At 40.8% G+C, this 19,941-nt stretch overlaps 1 protein-coding gene across 6 annotated transcripts in view; it reads left to right on the top strand.

Annotated features, from left to right (window-relative positions):
* The window catches only part of DYNC1I1 (dynein cytoplasmic 1 intermediate chain 1), a gene marked incomplete at both ends in the record, with an annotated part of 245,523 nt that overhangs the window by 143,400 nt on the left and 82,182 nt on the right, over positions 1 to 19,941 (top strand). For all 6 annotated transcript variants that reach the window (XM_079786742.1, XM_079786740.1, XM_079786741.1 and 3 more), the window contains one exon: positions 1,281 to 1,406. In XM_079786742.1, the coding sequence (XP_079642868.1) occupies positions 1,281 to 1,406 (126 nt within the window). The remainder of the gene's footprint in view (positions 1 to 1,280; positions 1,407 to 19,941) is intronic.

The following is a 19,941-nucleotide window of genomic DNA, read 5'->3' as shown; positions in this document are numbered from 1 at the left end:
GTTGACAAGTGCATTAATGGGGGACACACACACACATAATGCTCAAGGAGACAATGAGAGGCAAGGGGAGGTGGTACATGGTTAGTTGGGATTGTCTGGAGGACTAGATGCCTGCATTGCGTCTTAAAGAGTGAGTTAATGATGTCTACCACACAGAGGAGGCATTCCAATGAGAGTAGCAGACTCCTAAGTACAGAGGCCATACCTGTGACCCCAAGGCTGGGTCACGGAGTGTGGAGAGGGCAAAAGGAGAATTGTAAGAGATTAAGCAGAGGAGTTAGAAAATGACAGGAGGATCCTATATGACCTGCATTTTATCTTAAAAGTAATAATGAGCCATTATAGTATTTTAAACAGAGGAGTGCCTTAGCAGATGTCTGTTGTAAAGTCATATTGACAAAGTAGGTGAGGGTAGGGCCTGGGGAGTCTGGGAAGCAGGGAGCCCTTTAGGAAGCTGTTGCCTTCATTCAGATAAGAAATTAGTTTAGGAGGCTCTCACCTTAAGGATGGGAAGAAAACATGCATTTGAAAGGTATTGAGGAAGCAGTGAAATAGTACATGGGGTTGAGAAAGAGGAAGCAGTAAAAATGAATGTGGAGTGTCCAGGCTGGGCAACTAAGCAAATGTTAGTGAAAGGCACCAAAAGAGAGAACATTGAAAGAGCAGTAGGTTTTATGGAAGGCAACGAGCTCATTTGTCTATGGGTTGCATCTGATGTGTCTGTGGGCAGCCCTGAGAAATCCCCAGTAGGCAGTCAGATATAAGGATCTGCAGCTAGGAGAGAAATCAAGCCTAAAGGTATACATTTGAACACTGTCAGCATATTAATGCTTGTTAAAACCACTGGAGTAGATGAGGTCGCCCAGGGAAAATGTGTATACAGAGACAAAAGAAAAATAGGGCATAAATGCTTCCTTGGAACATAGATAACAGATGGAGAACCTGTAGGAACTAAGAAGAGTGGGCAGGTAGAAAATCAGGAGAGAAATATGTAATGGAAGCCAACACAGGAGAAAGGAGGGATTAGCCCACATGCCAGCTAATACAGAAAGGTCCAGCAATGTGTGCAGTTTGGTAGTTATTGGCGACTATGACAAGCACATGGGGAATGTTGGCGGCAGAAACCAGAAACCAGATTGCAATAGGTTTTAAGTATGCCACAGCTTAAAATGAAAGTGACATTTAAAGTATGTAGTATAGCATGTGTCTGTAGAAATTAAGAAAGTTTTCTTTGTGTTGTCATCTTGGCCTAATTCATTCTTGTGACCTCTTCCCCTCAGTACCCCGAGCTGATGGTCGCTTCCTACAACAACAATGAAGATGCTCCCCATGAACCAGATGGAGTGGCCTTGGTTTGGAACATGAAGTTCAAGAAAACCACACCAGAGTACGTCTTCCACTGTCAGGTAGGAGTCAGCACAGTAAAAATAACTTACATCTCCGACTAGACCAAATATAGTTCCTGCTGCCTTGCATCTGTCTTATGTGGAGAGGAAGAACTGAGTTTAAAAATGGAATTGTTGACAGTTTTGGAAAATTTCCCCACAGTAACCTAATGTTTGGGGAAAGTGGCAACCCTCTCCAAACAGTTAGGAAGCCTGGTTGGGGACTGTGTGTCATTTTCTTTCTATTTAAAACCGCCCCCATAGAGATGAGTTTATAAAGACCTCACACTTATGAAGAAATCCTGGTGTACCACTTCCTCTGCTCAGCAGCAGCACATGCTTGCCCACCCACATGGACATCCGCAGAGCACTACCATTGCAAGCTCCCTCCTCTCTCTGAAATGCAGTTCAATGGGGTTTTGCCAATTTTAAGTTGAGGGGCGCCATCTTGCTTGCAGATAATATTTTTGTAGCCGGTTTAAGGGAATACCCATCATGAATCTTTCCTGACTTATTGAGAAATATAGATGCTGTTTCCAGTTTGCAGGTGCAGAGATCATTCCACATAGTTTTGGGTAGTTTACTCCTTATGTCTGCTGATACATTTGTCTTCTCGTCCATTCAGCACAATACAGGCTGAAATTACACTACGCTTGTGAACATTCAGCTTTGCTCCGTTGCCATGACTCTGCCTAAATAATAGGCCTCTGTAGTGGCCCAGGCACCAACCCCTTTATTAATGCTCCTATCCTGTGATTATGCACAGGAAAATGCAAAACAAACGTTCCAGCTCAAAGTTTCAGTTCCTCAAATATTACAGTTCAGATGTACTGAGTGGCAGTTTAATCTAAATACAAATACGTCAGTTGAAGGGGGTGGGTAAACCTGTTGATATTTGGAAGTTTAGTGCCATTTTCTATCTCAGAGCTGAGTATCTTTTTGAACTGAAATATGTTTAGACTTTAGAATATTATCAGATATAATTTGGGGAATAAGAGCTGCTGGAATGAAAGGCCCAGCCCAACCTGATTGAGTAGCCTCTGACCCAGGCCATGTTTTTCTAATTTGCTATCTTAAAACAACAAGAATTCTAGGTCTGCATAGTAAATAGCCTTTTTTTTTAACCTTTGAAATAAGAACAGTTTTTCCTTTCTTTGTTTCTTTTATAAGATTATCAAATTTGTCAGTGTGATATGCTCTTTTGGTAAACATAGAAGCACAAAATCTTAATTTTGCTCAATTTTAAGAAGTTTGTTGAACTACCAAGAAAATACTAAAAGGCTTATGGGTTAAGCAGAATCACATTTTTTAAAAAACAGTGCCATTTAAATTATTTTGATATTACATAAAGCATATCTTAAATATTAAAAGAAGAAGTAATAATATATTGTTTTAGTTGATATACATGCTGTTTATCAAAATTTATATTAACTGATTATTGGTAGCCTGTGACAAAAACAATTTGATAATATGGTTAACATTCACAACATTGCATAGTAAACAGGCCAGTAGGAGCATAATAAGGCTGAGTTAAGAACCGTTTTCAAAGGTCTTCGGAATTAACTGGAATTTTAAAATTACCTGTTTTATTGCACAATTGTAATACCAGTATTGATTGAAAAGAGCATCTTCTCTTTCCTCTTGTGGTATCTTTGGAATTATTTACTAAAGTTCTCATCAACGTGCATTTAATTTTATTTTTAGTTTTTCCATTAAATGATCAAATGTATGTATTTTAGAAGAAAATACACTTTTGATTTCAAAATAAAACAAACTCAGAAGTACTCTGAATATCCTAACAATATATGCTGACTAAAAATATCTGTGTCCCCCAAATTCCTACTACTATGTTCATTTCATCTGGTGACCAGAAGCAGATGGGGCTCTCAAACTCTACTTAGTATTCTTAATAGAAGAAAAGTGAGCATTCTAATACTTTTAAACTTTGGGTTGATCAAGTGACATGTGCAAGAGACCATGAGGACTCTGAGAATCTAGGTACCAAATAAAAGCTACTCAACCTAATACATGTTTAAAAATACTGAAAATCATGATTGTGCTACTTCAGACATAAATGATTAGTCACATAAATGACCCTTATTACTCATGAAAAATACGTTTAGAAAATCTTATGAAAATCTAAATTGCTGAATACCACTATAGTACCTTGCTTCTGTGATTAAATTATCTTAAACTGGTCTAACTGCAGGGGGCAGAATGTACCACCAGCTTTGGGAAAGTGCCAAGGGAAAGAGTTTTGGTCCCTCTAAGGGAGGAAGTGTATACAACCTAAGTAATTCAGAAGCCCTTCTAGGGACCCCTGGTGGTTTGAATATGCAGTTATAGTTGGAAACCAATGGCATGTAGCGGAGAGAAGAAGAAAGGGGATGACAAGGTTACAAAAGTGGTTGGCTTCTTTATTTAAGAGGGAGTTCTTGCCCCACAATTCCCTGCTGCTCTTTGGCCCAAACTAGAGTGGCAATTCTTGCCTTTATTACTCTGATGATGATCTCCTACTGGATCCTATTTGAGAAATTTCCTAACCAACTCCCCTGTTCCTTCCCACCTTGTCCCACTCGCCCCTCCACACACATACACTCTTACATTTCCTATAGCTCATTCATTGCTGGGATCTGCTCTGAGGGTGGATGGTCCGAAGACCCAGAGCTGTTTTTCCCAGACTACATTCAATATGGCATAGGGACAATGGGCACTGGAGAGTTGGCGAGTATAATTTCTTTTGGAATAGTGACATACCTTGCTATCATTGATACCCATGAAGTTAAGATAAAAGCCAGTAAATATCAATGGTTATCAGAAGAAAACAAAGTGGAATAATACTGAGTATGCCTGAGCTGATGGGAGACCAAACTAGGTATAACTTAAGCAGTCAAGGAAAGTTATAGATAAATTAGTGGATGGAAGTTAGATGGAGGGAAAAAATAATAAGGGGAATAATAAGGGCAGTTTGGTGACCATGCACTGATCTGTAATAACTAAATGAGTATAACTACATTTGTCTGTATTTTACATGTTGCCAGCACTTCTCCCTTCGTGATCTCATTGATTCTTACAACCAGAAAAGATTCTTCTTCTTTCCCAGTTGAGAGACTTTGCACTGTAGGGGCTCCCAGCTAGTGAGCAGTAGAACCAGGCCTACACTCACCGATGGGGCAGCATGGGCCTTGATAGCAAAGGCTGTGCAGTTCCTTCAAAGTGTGTCTCGGGCAGCCTGCCACTTATAAGGTGTTGGTTAGACATGGTCCCAAAGGTGGCTACTGCAAAGAGAAGGTAGACCTCAAGAGGTTGACCAGCAACCACTGGTAGAGGCCTCACATCATGTACGGGCAACTGCTGGATTGGCCCGGTCCTTGGTAGCCCAGCAGCCTGGCATCACTGGCCTGGAGCAAAGCATCAACTACACCCTGGGCCTAGAATAGCCAGGCAGCAGAGCTTAGCTGGGACATCAGGGCACTCTCCTTCCTGTCCTTCAAGACTCCTGGGTAGGAAAGGCTCAAAGGGGCACGTGGGCCACTCAGGACCCCTTTGGCTGTGTCTGAGCTGGGGTGGGACATGACAATGAGCCAGCCAGTGGGGCTGCCAGTAATGGGGGCTTTTTAAAAGAAAACAATTTTAATGACTATATATAAACATCTTAAAAAATTAAAGCTGCCAGTCTAGAAATAAAATCAGCACATTGGAGACCTTGATTGCCAAGCCCTTCTCAGTTACAAGGTGCATTTCTTATTAACTGATGAATGGTAACAACTTCTCCCAAACCTAAAGGGGACCTTGGAGAGCCCACAGAATTAAAATACATATGAGGAAAACCTAACCCCTCACTGACCTATGAGTTTTCTTCTGTATCCTTTCTGATCTTTGGTAAAGCTTACTAGTACATACAACACCTGGGGTCCTTTCGACATTGGCTCACTGACATCAGGTGGCTTGTGCTTCCACATTGTCCTGTGATATGGCAATAATTTCATGTAGACAGTTCACTTAGTAGGGAACGGACTATGAACAGGGAGAAGCAACAGGTGCCTGGCGGTGATTGCACTTTCATCATTTTTTTTTTATTAAATATATTTTATTGATTTTTTTACAGAGAGGAAGGGAGAGGGAGAGGGATAGAGAGTTAAAAACATCGATTCAGCTGCCTCCTGCACACTCCCTACTGGGGATGTGCCTGCAACCAAGGTACATGCCCTTGACCAGAAGCGAACCTGGGACCTTTCAGTCCGCAGGCCGACGCTCTATCCACTGAGCCAAACCATTCAGGACCTTTTATCATTTTTTTTAATCCTCACCTGAGGATATTTTTCCATTGATTTTTATGGAGAATGGAAGAGAGGGGGAAAGACAGAGAGAGAAATGTCAATGTGAGAGAAACACATCCATTGGTTGCCTCCTGCACGAGCCCCAACCAGGACCTGAGCCAAGGAGGAGCCTGCAACTGAGGTACATGCCCTTGACCAGAATCGAACCCAGGACCTTGGGTCCATAGGCCGACGCTCTATTCACTGAGCCAAACTGGCTAGGGCTACTTTTATCATTTATATATATAAAAGCCAAGCGACCGGAACAACAGAACGACTGGAACAACCAGAAGGACCGTTCACTATGATGTGCACTGCGGCAGCCAACTGGCCTGATCAGGGCTCCGATTGGCACCCCCACCCTGATAAGGGGCAGGATTCACCAGCCAACCTCCTGCGGCCCCTTCCCACTGGTTGGCCCGGCCCCCGATTGCCCCCCATTGGGGCTGGCCGGCCAGACCCCACCTGTGCTTGAATTCATGCACCAGGCCTCTAGTTTTTGAATAATCACATTAGCTATCCATTTCTTGATCTCTGTGCATTCTTCATATTTTTCAAAAGTTTATAATTGGCTGGCTTTGCTCACTGAACAGAGCATCCACCCGTGGACTGAAGGGTCGTGGGTTTGATTCCCAATCAAGAGCACATATCTTGGTTGCAGGCTCGATTCCTGTGACCAATCAATATTTCTCTCTCACATTGATGTTTCTCTCTGTGTGTCTCTCCTCCTCCCTTCCACTATCTCTAAAAATCAATGGAAAAATATCCTTGGGTGAGGATTAACAACAATAACAAAAAAACCCAACTGTATAATTGCAAACAACTCTTTAGGCTCAAAAAAGTATCACTTGAGGACTAGAAAGCAAATGCACAAGAAACAGACATCAGTTCAATGTTCTTTAGCAAAGACTGACAGGCTTTTTGCCTAATCATGAAAAGATTGCAGTACGAAGGCCCATTTCTTTGTTGAGAATAGCAAAGCCAAATACCTTCCACTTCCACGGGCAGTTTTCGTGTCTTTTACTAAACTGAATATTTAGTGTGGGCTCTGGTCCTGCATTTTCTATTTTCATTTCAGTGAGAGCTGTCCATGCTTGGAAAATATCCGTGGACTCTGCGTAGAAATCAGCCACGGGCCTGGCCGCACGCTCTGGCAGCTCTCCTGCCGTCTTCTGTAGTGGCTTCCACACACTGTCATTAGATTATGCATCCTGACCACCCTGCCTCGCTCACCCTGGTGTGGTCTTTCTCTTTTAAACAGAATGAATAGAATCAGAAATATATATCTTAGAATTATCTGCATTGAGGTAAGTGGAAAAGTTATATTTAGAGGCTTGGCTTGGTCAGAGGTTTTTATTTTTACTTTTATTTTTTCCTGGTCTGGTTTCTTTGTTCTTAGCATTCCCTTTTTAAGGATTATCTGACATTGACCTGAAACTGAACATGACCTGAAACCTTCCCTATTTCAGGAGAAAGCAGAATGTGAAGTGGGGTGATATTAACTAAGCTCATTTGTGCCCCTGTTTACAGTCCTCGGTTGACCTTCTCCCTATGTGTGGCTCCACGTCTCATCAAGAGTTTGTAAAGGTTAGAGAGGAGGTTGCACCTCACAGTTTTAGCCACCCAGAGTTTGGTTCTTCGTGAGGTTCCTGCTGACCTTGAAGAAAGCCCTCCACTCCCCCGCCCCCCACCCCCATGAGGATTGATGGTGACGCAGGAGGGAAGTGATGGTAGTCAGGAGAAGGGACAGAAAGTCAGGCCTTGCAGCTCCACTCCTCGCTGACCACACTGCCGAGTGACCTAGGGGAGTTGTGACCTTTGTTGCTCCTGTCTCTGGGGGAATCATGAAGTTTATTTCAATAAACTTGATTTTCCCCCCGTTAATTTTGTCCTTCCCCCAGCCCAGATTGTGGTCCATAATCCAAATCAACAAAACAGCTACAGAAACAAAGATATAAATGAATTTAAATGCATTTTCCAATGTATATTATGACCAGAGCAGTGTTAGAATGTAACTTAAGGATTTTTATTATTATTATTTTAATTAAAGGGAGGGTAATTTTTTTATGGCCTGGCTGATAAAAAAAAAAAAAACAGAATAGGAATTTTCTAACCTTTTTTCTTGGATGTGGCAAGGAGTGGTTTACTCAGTAGAAGTCAAAAAAGAGAAGGGGATGAATGACTAGAATGTTCTTTGACAACTAGGGCTACATGTTCAACATGTGTCCCTGAGATGACAAAAGGAAAGACACAATAGGTGCTCAGTAATTGGAAACAAAGTCCATGGACAAGAACATTCTGACTAATACAAGCAAGACCCAAATGGTTTTCCAATGTATCTACCGCAGGAGTGAGAAACCCAGAAGGGGAAACCTCAACCATTGTCATGTAGATTGTGATACACATCTCCAAGTATACAATTAAGGAAAATTAAAGAATGCAGACGACCTAAAGGTAAAATTAAGCTTGGACATAAAAGATGCAAATTATATGGATCCGCTGAGAGGAACAGGAGCTCTGCAGTGCTATTTGTGCCGTTAGGAAAAGGCACACGGGAGCTTTAACCTATGTGCCGAAATGAAATGCAGACATTCGGAAACACTTCTTTTGTGCCAATTGAGCCTGACTGGTCCAACGACCAAGGCATGAGCAAGACACTGATTCTTATTAAATCAAACAGCAGGAACTTCTTTTTCTGTGTTTGGCCCAGGAAGCTGGAAGCAGAGAAATTGCCTTGCCAGCTTTCATTCTTTATCTGCCCTCTTTCTGGAATTTTCTCCAAAAAGCAACAGAAGAAGAAGCAGTATTGATCACTGGGGTTTATCTAGGAAAATTAGAATTATCAGCAGGATTAGAGTAAACAGACTGTATCATAAATGATTCCTTATCTGAAAATAGGCAAGTAGTAGACCCTGTACTTTACAAGTGACTGAGGAAGCCAGTTGAGAGGGATGCCATGAGAATACACCTTTGAACAAATTGTTTTCAAATTGTTTTCTTTGTCTTGTCATGTCATGTTGCAAAAAGCTTAATAGTATTGCAAAAACTATCTAAGACTGAGCATTTTTCTGCTCCATTAATGTGCACATATATTGGCGATGTGAGACCCCAACGTTGAAGTTTTATTCAGTTCCCTAAATGCCCTTCCCTTCCCATGCCCTGGGCTAAAACTACCTGAACTGTGCTTTACCAAGGAATTGCCTCAGGAATTATTGATGCTGAGCAGTGAGAGCCAGATGGCAATAAGAGAAGTTTTCTGGCCTGTCACTTCCCTGGTCCTCACCACCCTGCCACCCGCCACTCATCATGCTCTAAGGCAAACGCGTGTTCTCAGGGGTCTGTGCTGAATGGTGATAGAGTTCTAGTTGCTTCTTAGGATTATTGTGAGGATAAAAGAGATAATATTGGTGTGTTAGTCTGCTCAGACTGCCGTAACAAAATATCATAGACTGGGTCGCTTAAACCACAGAATAATTTTCCCACAGTTCTGGAAACTGATAAGTCCAAGTTCAAGGTGCCAGCCATTTTCCTGTCTTGGAGACAACTGCTTTCTAGCTATTTTCTCAAGTGGCAGAAGTAGACAGCAAGCTTTTCTGGTGTCTAATACCATCATGAGAGCCCAATCTCCAAATACCATTGGATTGGGGTTTAGGGCCTCAGCATACACATTTTAGTGGAATATAACTCAGTGCATATAATAGGTGAACATGCTTTGAGAAGATGAATTATTCTCTTTACATTTGATTGTTTCACTATTATTGCATGGAAGTCCCTTAGGAGGAAGCTTAAACCTTGACATACATTTTTTTCTTGTTTGAATATACTCCTAAAGAAGTTTCACCTAGCTTAGAATCATTCATTCACTCATTCATTCAACAGATATTTGTGGGGGACCCACCATGGCCAGGTCCTCAGAATAGCAATTGGCTGGAGCTGAGAAGAGAACTCTCTCCATAAGAACTCTTCAGTTTTTCCCAGTCCCCACCATGCCCTAATTCCTATCACCTGGCCAGCCCTTCTCACATTAGTCAAATTCCTACGTATGCTTTTTATATACAAATGTCAAGTGAACACAGAATCTGAAGCTTCTAAAGTTCTCTCATCCCAATCATTTAAACATTTCATTCATAACTAAATGGTGGCGATAAATTTACTGTGTGCTGGGAGGCAGTTAAGCACATTGGGGTTATGGGTGGGCAATATGGCCATACAGCCTGGGATTATAATTTGGATCCCACCACTTGGAAGTTCTGTGACCTTGGTCAAGTCATACGTGAGAGTAAAATAAATAAATACATATGAAGCTTTTATTTATTTATTTTGTTAATCCTCACCCGACGATATTTTTCCATTGATTTTTAGGGAGAGTGGAAGAGAGAGGGAAAGACAGAGAGAAACATCGATGTGTCACATAGATTGGTTGCCTCCTGCACGAGCCCTGACCAGGGCTCAAGCTGGGGAGGAGCCTGCAACCAAGGTATGTGCTCTTGACCAGAATCAAACCTGGGTCCGCAGGCCAACACTCTATCTACTGAGCCAAACCAGCTAGGGCGAAGCTTTTAGTATCAGGAACAGAGTAAGTAACCAATGAATGTCAGTTACACTTATTATTTAATACTAGAGGCCCAGTGCACGAATTCATACATGGGTGGGGTTCCTCAGCCTGGTGATCAGGGCTGTCTCGCCCAATCCTGATGAGGGGTGCAGAAGCGGGGGGGGGGGGGGGGGGGCGGGGGTGGAAAGAGGGAAAAGAGAGAGGGACCGCAGGAGGTTGGCTGTGGGAACACACTGACCACTAGGGGGCAGCTCCTGCATTGAGCATCTGCTTCCTGGTGGTCAGTGCACGTCATAGTGACCAGGCATTTGGTCGACTGGCCGTGGGTTGCTTAGGCTTTTATACATATAGATGCCAAAATGAAATTCAAAAGATGTAACAATCTATATGGCCCTGTCCCAATAGCATGGATGAAGGCTCCCAATGTGTCAGGAATTACACCTTTAGTTGCTGATTGTAAAGGCGGGGAGCGGCCAGGGTGCCCGGGCAGCCGGGGAGCCCTGGGAGGACCTGGAGGAGAGCATCTAACCAACAAGGACAAAATGATCTCAACATCTTAGTCCCTGGTGATGTTGTACTAGTGAGCATGGCTTATGTATCATCCCTGCTACTCTGCTTCCACCCTGTGCTAGGTACATATGCATTTGCTTCCAAGGCTTAATTATTCACCGATTGCCCTGGACAGAGGCCTCGTATAAGAGCCTTCTGGTTTATACATGGCTAATAAGACTGCACTGAATGAAGCCTATATAGACTTGCTGGCCATTCGCCATGCTGAACTCACTCTGTGGACCCTGGAGCAAGAGAAAGGAAGATGGGTTGACAAATGTTCTCCTTTCATCTAAGACCAGATTAGCATCTTTGCTAGGAGTGGCCCTTCCTAAAGACATAGGATCCAGGCCCTCTAAGTGGGGCTTCCATTCTCTGCAATATCAGATTGTACTTTTCCTTTATCCTACAACATTTTAATATGAGCAGAAGCAGGTTTTTAAATATACCGGTGGTCTAAGTGGAAAGTTTTAGAAGGGCAACTCTATCCTCAGAGATGTGGGCATAGAGGATCCCATGTCAGGGAAGGAATCAGGGAATAGCAAGGGGTGGGCTGTGGTGTGCCCAGGCCGTTAGCACCCACCAAGAGTGTTCTAGGCTGCCACGACCTGTGAGGGGCTGCCTCTGTATTGCTTTGGCACCATTATATTCTAAGCACAGACCCACTTCTGGACTTCAGGCCATTTGCTTCTAAAAAAAATAAATAAAACTTATTATTCCTCCTTACAAATTTGACCAAAACCTTTTGGTGTGTGTGTGTGTGTGTGTGTGTGTGTGTGTGTGTGTGTGTGTGTGTATAATTTGCCTAATACTGTTGAATGAAGGGGTGTTTGAACATATTGTGTTATTAATAAATACAGAGACATTAATATTCCCCAATAGTCACATTATTATTTTAATTCATCTCAGACAGTGGCTCTCAGCAAAAATCTATTCTTTCCATTTTTGTGATTGATTTTTGAAATTATTTGAAAATATTATTAGCAGATAGAGTTTTTGCAAGTAGAATCATCATCCTTACTTCTGGGGAAGTTTTTTTTAACTTTTGTTATAACAAGTAGTGTACACTTTGCTTTTATCATGCTTAGATTTGATTATAATTTTAAATTGTATGTTTATTTGGTAGATAAAGAACTAAATGAGACATTGCATAAGTGAAAGATTTAGTCAATATTTATTTGTATTCTCATAAATGTACTGAGTATGTATCTTACCTGCTATAAATCATTGTTGCCATAATCATTTAAAAAAAATAACTACACTTTCTCTTGTAGTGGTTCTCTAAAGCTGATTCCTTTTGATTTGTTTAAAAAGTATTTCCAGCCCCTACATACAATAACGTGTGTTATTTCACAGTGTTTTTTTATTGCATTATGTTCAGTAGTTAAAATTAAATTTATTTTTATATGCAACACAAACCTTGACTTCTTTAAAATAAATTTATTATAAATATGGTCTTCTGAAAAGAGAAAGGGACAGGAGCAAAAATTATACACAAGTACCCACACTCATATAAATGCACACACACACCCAAGACTCTAAAATCCTAGTCAAAAGCTATATTTCATGAAAGAGAATTATAGTAATGTTGATGGTTTGCCAAAACCTCAAGCAGTGACAAAATCCACAGAGTGTCCTGAAAGGGATGCCTTTGCAAAACCGTGCCTCTCCAGATGGTTTAGATTAGAGATATTTAAAAACACATGGCGGCATTAGTTTGGTTTAGAACTCATAGTTAATTCAGTAGATAAAATAATGCAAATTTGAAACCCTAGCCCGTGTATCAGAAAAATCATCAAATCTTATGATTGCTCTTAGGGGAGGTTGGTATGTGATGTGTTGATTTTTAAATGATCTAATTGAAATAATAAAATTAAGCAAGAAAGGGGTAAAAAAAAAGATTGAAAATACAAGAGTATAAGTAAAAACTTTCTTCCCGGCAGAAGATTTATTCCTTTAAGCTGTCAGATCCAATCAATTTGTATGGGATTCGACAGCCAATTGTCATTTCCTGAGATAAACTATGTAAAGAGGTTGTGTTACAGAGACGGCATGAAAAAAAATGGAAGAAATAGCTCCGGAGCACGATGCAGAGAGAGGCCAAAATGTCCGCAAAGCCCACAGAGTGTTGCCAGGATCCCCTCACCTTCCCAAGAGGAGCAGATAAGCAGCTTACGCACAAGTTTTCCCTTTGGCTTATTCTGCTCTTTGTCCACATTTTAGTAGATTCGTTTGTCTTATATGTGGTTTTTAACCTTGGTGGGGCTCTGTGTGAACAGCGATGTCGCACACTGTGGTCTGTGGCTCGAGATGTATGAGTGACCCCAGGCCCCTGAAAGGCTCCATCGCTAAAAGCCTGGCTCCCCCACCCCCTTTTTTGATGCCTAAAATCAAATGTATCCCCCCCTCGGATCCCACAGCGGGGCAGCCGGCAAACAACTCCTGGAAAAGAGCTTCTGTATGGGAACAGCATTGATTTAATGATGTATTTTACCGTGTGTGCTACCTGCGGCACAAATAAAAGCATGCAGCTATGTTAAAATTGCCGCTAGAAGAATGTTCATCTAAGGGTTCTGAGCCTTTCAGAAAACAGGGGACAAAGATTCTACAAAAATAGAATCAGAAGGTTTCCAACAACAGTTGATGGGCTCAAAGGGCTTGACACTCAGAGGTGGCACAATATTTAGTTCCCCCCCAGAAAGGGGGAGCATTTTGAGCATTTTCTAAGCATAAAAACTAGAAACAGTGGCTTTTAATGTCTGAAAAGAGCTCCACAATCAAAACAAATGTGCTCCTTTAACAGCAAAGTGCACACACAACACATACACACAGACACACACACACAAAGAAAAATATGGGGTAGATAGAAGTGCACAGAATTTCTTTGGACTCCTGGAGATTTCCATTATAAAATTAATTTAATTTTGTTTTAGCAACAGAGACATTGTATTAGCCCATCTGAACTACTGACCCATAATTCGGAATCCATACCCATTTAATATTTGTAATCAGGGAATATATTTTTGTTTTTTCTTTTCATAATTTCTTAAGTAACTGGAAATGTAAACCCCAGGCTTAGATCAAACTCCTATTTTAAGATAGTTTAACCATGTTCTACCATATGGAGAATGAAGGGAGATTTGTTTGTTTGCTTTGTTTTGTGTGTGCTTGTTTCTCATATATGACGTAATACTTTCTTCATGAGACTATTAATATATAGAATTGTAGAATCTCAGAGTTCGGAGAAACTTTTGTGGTTCTCTGGACCAACTTATTCAAACTCTGAATTCTTTTGAATGGTCCGTCTTCCCTGCCAAGTCACCATGAGTCTTGCTTGAACACCGCTCATGCTGCCGTCCCAGGGCAAACCACCCACCTCTGGCCAGTGCTGGAGAGTTTCCCAGGGAACTTTCATCCCATCCTAGAGGGCTGCTCATTATGAACAGACACAAAGTCAGGTTGGAATGCAAAGGGACCGAGCCTGGGAGCAGGGCAGCTGGGTGAGCATGAGCACACAAATACAATACTGCCTGTCCTCCCCACCACCTTCCTCGTGTGTCTCGCCACCTTTGTCCCCAACCTGGCTTCCTTAAACATCATTTCATCAAAGGCATAATAACATTGTGTCAACCCTACTGCCATGAAAATTGTTTAAAAGACTTCAATTTGGGGGAAGATGCTCAGGGAAAGCAAAGACCTACCTGTGCTCTGCCCATCATCCCCTACCCCCAACAGCCAGACTTCTGACCATGTTCTCTCTGTGTTTCATGCCATGCCCTTCAATGCACTTAGTAAAATTGTGAAGACTTGCTAAATTTTGGAACTGAAATTTCCCCTCTATGTACTGAAAGCTACTGAGACAGGCTTAACATAAACCTCCTGCCTGTAGAACATTACAGTATGTTCTCTCCTTTGTAAGAGGGACATTTGAGCCAAGTCCTGGAACACATCACACATTCAGACGACAGGAAGAAAGAGGGCCAGTTCTTAAATCATCCATGGCTCGCTAAAGGAGATAACTAAATGAATCTTTTTTTGAAAAGTAAATAATCGCACTCTCCACACTATCCTTTGTATAAATAGAAATTTATTTTCATATATCAGGACCGCTGATATGATATCTGCTGATTTGGGACATTGTTACTGCAGTGAAAATATATCAATGCTAAGAGTGTGTGATAACCTGAACTAGTAATCAAACATCAAGGGCCTGATTACTTAAATGAAGAGTTAGGAATGTTTTGTTATTTATATATTATAGGCCATAGACATACGTTTATGAAATGCTTGAGGGACTTAGAAAGTATTTATTTCCCAACACCATTCATTTAGTTAGCCAAGTACTATTTTTTATAGACAGTATAAAGGGAAACCAGTTACCCTTTATAAATCTGTAACAATTTCATAGGTAGTTCTTATGTTCTAGGAATAATATCAAAATACAGGGGGAAAGAGCCCCTTGAGCTTCTCAGACCCATATTATTTCAATACCAAATTTAAAATATTTCCCTCAAAACACTTATGGATGTTTTAATGTTGTCTATAGCGTGGACTCTTATCTTGAGGGACCCACGACTGTAGATCTTACCTATCAGCAGAATGAATTTGGCCTATAAATATATTATATTACTGTTCTGAACCTCAAAACACCTCTACAGTAAGGAAGGGTATAAATGAGCAAATAAATCATATATTTCTACTTTATATAGTTTCTGCTTTTAATAAGTATAGTTGACTAGCTCATATCAATAATGTTTGGGTACATAATTCTAGGACAGCCGAGGACTGCAAAATACATTACATTGGGAAGAATGAAAGTATAGAATATAGGGCAAGGCTTTCATTTTTACCTGCAGAACACAATCTTCCATACCTTCAGGCCGATGGCAGGTTAGCCCAAAGAAAAACATTCTAATGTTAGGCATAGCATGTTTGTAAAGTGACCAATGAATGGATTTTTTACTGCGTTAGTTCACATGTATCACGGTAAGAAAGATGATGGGTTGGAAAACAGGCAGTATCCATTAAAATGAAGTTTGCACTCCATGCCAAGACCTATATTAGAATTTATATATGCCCAGAGCCTGATAACTTGGAGCCTGAATTCTATTCTCTCTGGCTCTGAGCCAGAGGGGCCACGATCCATTTCACTAGTTCAGCTAGTTCAGTTACCACCTGTGTTCCAACAGTGAAGTCAGACCAAGAGGAAAGGAAGCTCGCCGGGCCGCTTAGATCCCTATCCACTCAAGCCGCTGTATTTATTATTCCACTAGGGAATGCTCTGCCCTTGAAGGCTGATCCGCTGAGGGTGGGATCACAGGCAGCAGGTATGCCATGAACAACAAACCCATATTCTTAACATATGTTTAATTTGAGTAACTCTCCTCCTTTAAAATACCTCTTGATTTTAAATCCACATCCTGATTTGCCCACTCTTGTTACCATTTTCTGCTGCCTGTTCTGAATTAATCCTTTGAGGTGGTCATTCCCCGGAAAGAAAAAAGGAAAATGAGAAGAGAGATGCAAAGTTGGGAATGAGAATGAAAGAGAATGGGAGAAAGCGGAGGGAAGGGGGTCATTAAGCAGAGTCTGTTTTCACGTGTCAGGTTTGCTTTGAGCTGGGAAAGACGGGAGAGGTAGAGGAAGAAGAGAAATACACGAAAAGACACTCGAAAGGTTATCCCTTAATATCCCTGCTGAAGAATGGAAATCATTTTTTGCAATAGAGCTCAATTTACAAAGATTATTTTGATTCTCCGTCATACTTCATCTCAAAGAATTGATGTAATCTGAAAAGCGGTTAAAATTATTAAAATAGTTTCCTTGGTAGAAAATGAAATGATTTTTACTCTCTTAGGCAGTGTTTAAACTGAGATAATTGGAATTATATTTTATATAATGATTATGTCACTTCGATGTCTAAACAGTCTTTGTAGAAGTGATAATCCCTGATTCTGTTTTTTCATCAACACAAAACTGACTAAAGGTTAGAAAGATTAGCCACCAATTGCTGTTATTTGTAAAACCTACAGAGAAAACTGATTTTCTTGAGGAATTCTGAGTTAAAGTACATTCTCTACCTTAGAACTATTAACCCTTTAGGATGCTTTCTACATTTTTCTTAGGTATATTTTTAACTTAGAGGATCATGAATCCAATACTTGATTTAACATATATTTAAAAGTGAAATAGCAATATTTTATGCTATTATATATGTTTTAAAATAGCAAAATATGTTGCTTGATGTCGTAAAATTTGCTTTTTCTATTTTTATCTTTGTATGAAATCCATTTATCAAATCCAGGTTTTCCTAGATCATGCATGACTAGTTAAATGAGCTCTTGTTAACAATTTAAACCATATTTCTGTAGTTGTCACCTCATCTGCAATTTAGGATTTCTGAGCTCTTCAAATTCCCCCCAGTTTTTTCCTGGGCGCTCCCAAAGATGGCTGCAAGGGGTTCCGAGGACCACCGGCGATGCTAACGGCAGCTTGTTGGACTCCAGCACCCAAGCCCCAATGCCTTTCCCACCCAGCACCCCAGGGCTGGCCGTCACTCACCTCCAAAGTGACCTTCACAACCATGTGCTGGCCTCCACTGCTTGTGGTGCCATCGTTGCTGATCATGCCCCAGCACCCTGACCAGCCCAGCGACTGGTAAAACTGAAGCCAGACAGGTCAGGGAATGTTCATGAAGAAAGAGACGGAACGATTCCCTCCCCTAACTGTATATTCTTTGTCCCAAGGAAGCCTAAGTAATGCAAGCTGGTATGCCACTGTCTCCAAAGCTTATGATACATATAGTCTTTGTATTTTCTCAGTAGCACCCTAATGCAAGCAGGGTTCTGGCAGACCTGTCCCACTAGTCAGCTATTCATGACTGTCCAAACTGTGAACACTGCTGAGGCTCAGACCTGGCTACTGTTTAATTTTATTGCATGCTTGAAATGTGGTGATCTGGAGCAGACTGCATTTTACCCAGAACCGTTCAGCAGACATCTGTGGTGTCTAGCACTGTGCTAGGTGGCAAGACGGTGTGTACACGATGAAGATGAATTTATTCCTCCTCTCCAAGCTCAAAAGCAAGAATGTGTGATCTGCGGTAGATTGCAAGCTACAAAACTCGGATAATTCGTGCATAGTTTACCCACGGTGGTGTCATCAGACTTAAGACTTAGTATAAAAGTTGAAAATGGAGTAGAGATAGGGATGGTTAGCTTAGTTTGTGGAAAAGGCCTTTGAAAGGCTGAGCTAGTCTGCATTTAGAGGGAGGCGACCTCACATGAAGAATACCTACCTCCTACCTCAAGATCCTGCAAATGGTTTGGGGATGGTTGGTGAACCACAGGTATTCCTAAGGCTGGTTCCTATTAGACAGGGAAAACTAGAAGCCTCGCTTTTCCTCATCTTTGCTGTGGAATGAAACCAATAAAGTCAGTTAGTATTTAGACAAGCGAGTGCTGCTCATCTGGGAGAGAATGTTCCTGGGGTGGGAATGACCAGTAGAGGCCACTGAAGGGCTTTGGGGGGCAGAGGGAGAGTTCAAATAATGCAAGAATCAATGGCAACTCTGTTAACATCACTTAGATCTACCTAAATCAAAATCATAAGGAAAGCCTTACCTTTGCATATGTATTCCCGTCATTCCACAAATAAAATGTGTAGTTCAAAATCTGGCACAGTGACTGTCTACACAAGACTGAATTCTATAGAAGGAAAATACCTAAGAGAAGTTTGTATTGCCAGATGCTTGGCATCATGTAGTCAAAACATTTTGAATGTGTTTTAAAATAGTCTTCCAGATGTGTGACCACTTGTAGCTAGCTAGAGCCCTTGTCTGCATTTTGGAAGGGAGTGGGGTGAAAAACAGGTATACTGGAAAATGAAACTCTTATTGCCTTCCTGGTCTGATTGCCTTGGGAAAAAGTAGTTTAATTTAAAAAAAAATTATTTTTTTTTTTGCCTTTCAATCAATTTCTTCAACTTTGCCTTTGACCTGGCAAATATAGACACATAACTTTCCACAGTACCCTCTATTTGCCATATGAAAGACATTATTGCCATCAAGTTATGACGTTTTCTGACTCCAGAAGTAGTTATTTGGAAGTTCAACTTTATTTTGTGTTTATTTGTCCTGCTTCTTGATATTAAATATTATCAATTCCATATATATATATATATATATATATATATATATATATATATATATATCAGTTTGCCCACTTTCTTTACATTTTAAGGCTTATGTTCAAGAATACAGAATTAAATTAGGAAAAATACATAGAAATTTATTTACCTTTGAACTAGACTTTCCCTTGGAAATTCTCATTCTTCAGTGAGAGCTATATGCTTTGTTAAACCCCCCTTAGGTTTATATTTACAAACAGTAGGTGCTAAATAATTAATGGCCTATGAGAATTGCAGAGAAAATTGCTCAGGAGAATTTACACCTTATGAGTCTTGCACAATTTTTTTCCTCTAGGCCACAGAGAGATATTATATTCTGTTTGTACTTAAGATAATCAATAAGTAAATCTGTGGACTTTGTAACTGATATAATATGGTATCCTTGCCAGATTTAAGAGAAAAATGCCAGGGGTATAAAATTCTGAACTGTTGTTGCATGTCAATCTGATTTTCAATACTTATCTCTTTGTCTCAACATACAGTGCTGTGTTTAATTAATTTTCAATTATTCCAAATTACTCTTTGACACCAGTTGCAGATGATACATTGATAGAACTGGCATTGGACAAATATAGTAGGTTGTCATCCCTTTCTGAATACTATAACTAAGTTAAAGATAAGATGAGGTTCCTGTGAAAGGCTTTTGGGGGCAGAGGGAGAGTTCAAATAAGTTTTAACTGAGAACTGGTTTACCCAAGTCACACAGACTAACAGGCTTAAAATGTCAGTTGTTTCCAAATGATTGGAAAATTGGACTGGAATGCGTGGTGTTCACCTGGGCAGATGGTTCCCGGGTTCTTTATCTTGTGGAGTCGAAGAATGAAACCATGGATGAAAGGTGTTATAGAAAAAGGTGGAAATTTATTGAGAAACAAGCATAGACTCTCACGTGGGGAGGAGGAAAGAGTCCCACTAAGTCCCTTTTCTCTACAGTTTATAAAGGCTG

Source organism: Cnephaeus nilssonii (assembly GCF_951640355.1).
Source record: "Cnephaeus nilssonii genome assembly, chromosome: 12".
In the NCBI taxonomy this organism is placed as follows: domain Eukaryota; kingdom Metazoa; phylum Chordata; class Mammalia; order Chiroptera; family Vespertilionidae; genus Cnephaeus; species Cnephaeus nilssonii.
Note: the sequence above shows the minus strand (reverse complement) of the source record. Positions and strands in the feature narration are given on the sequence as shown.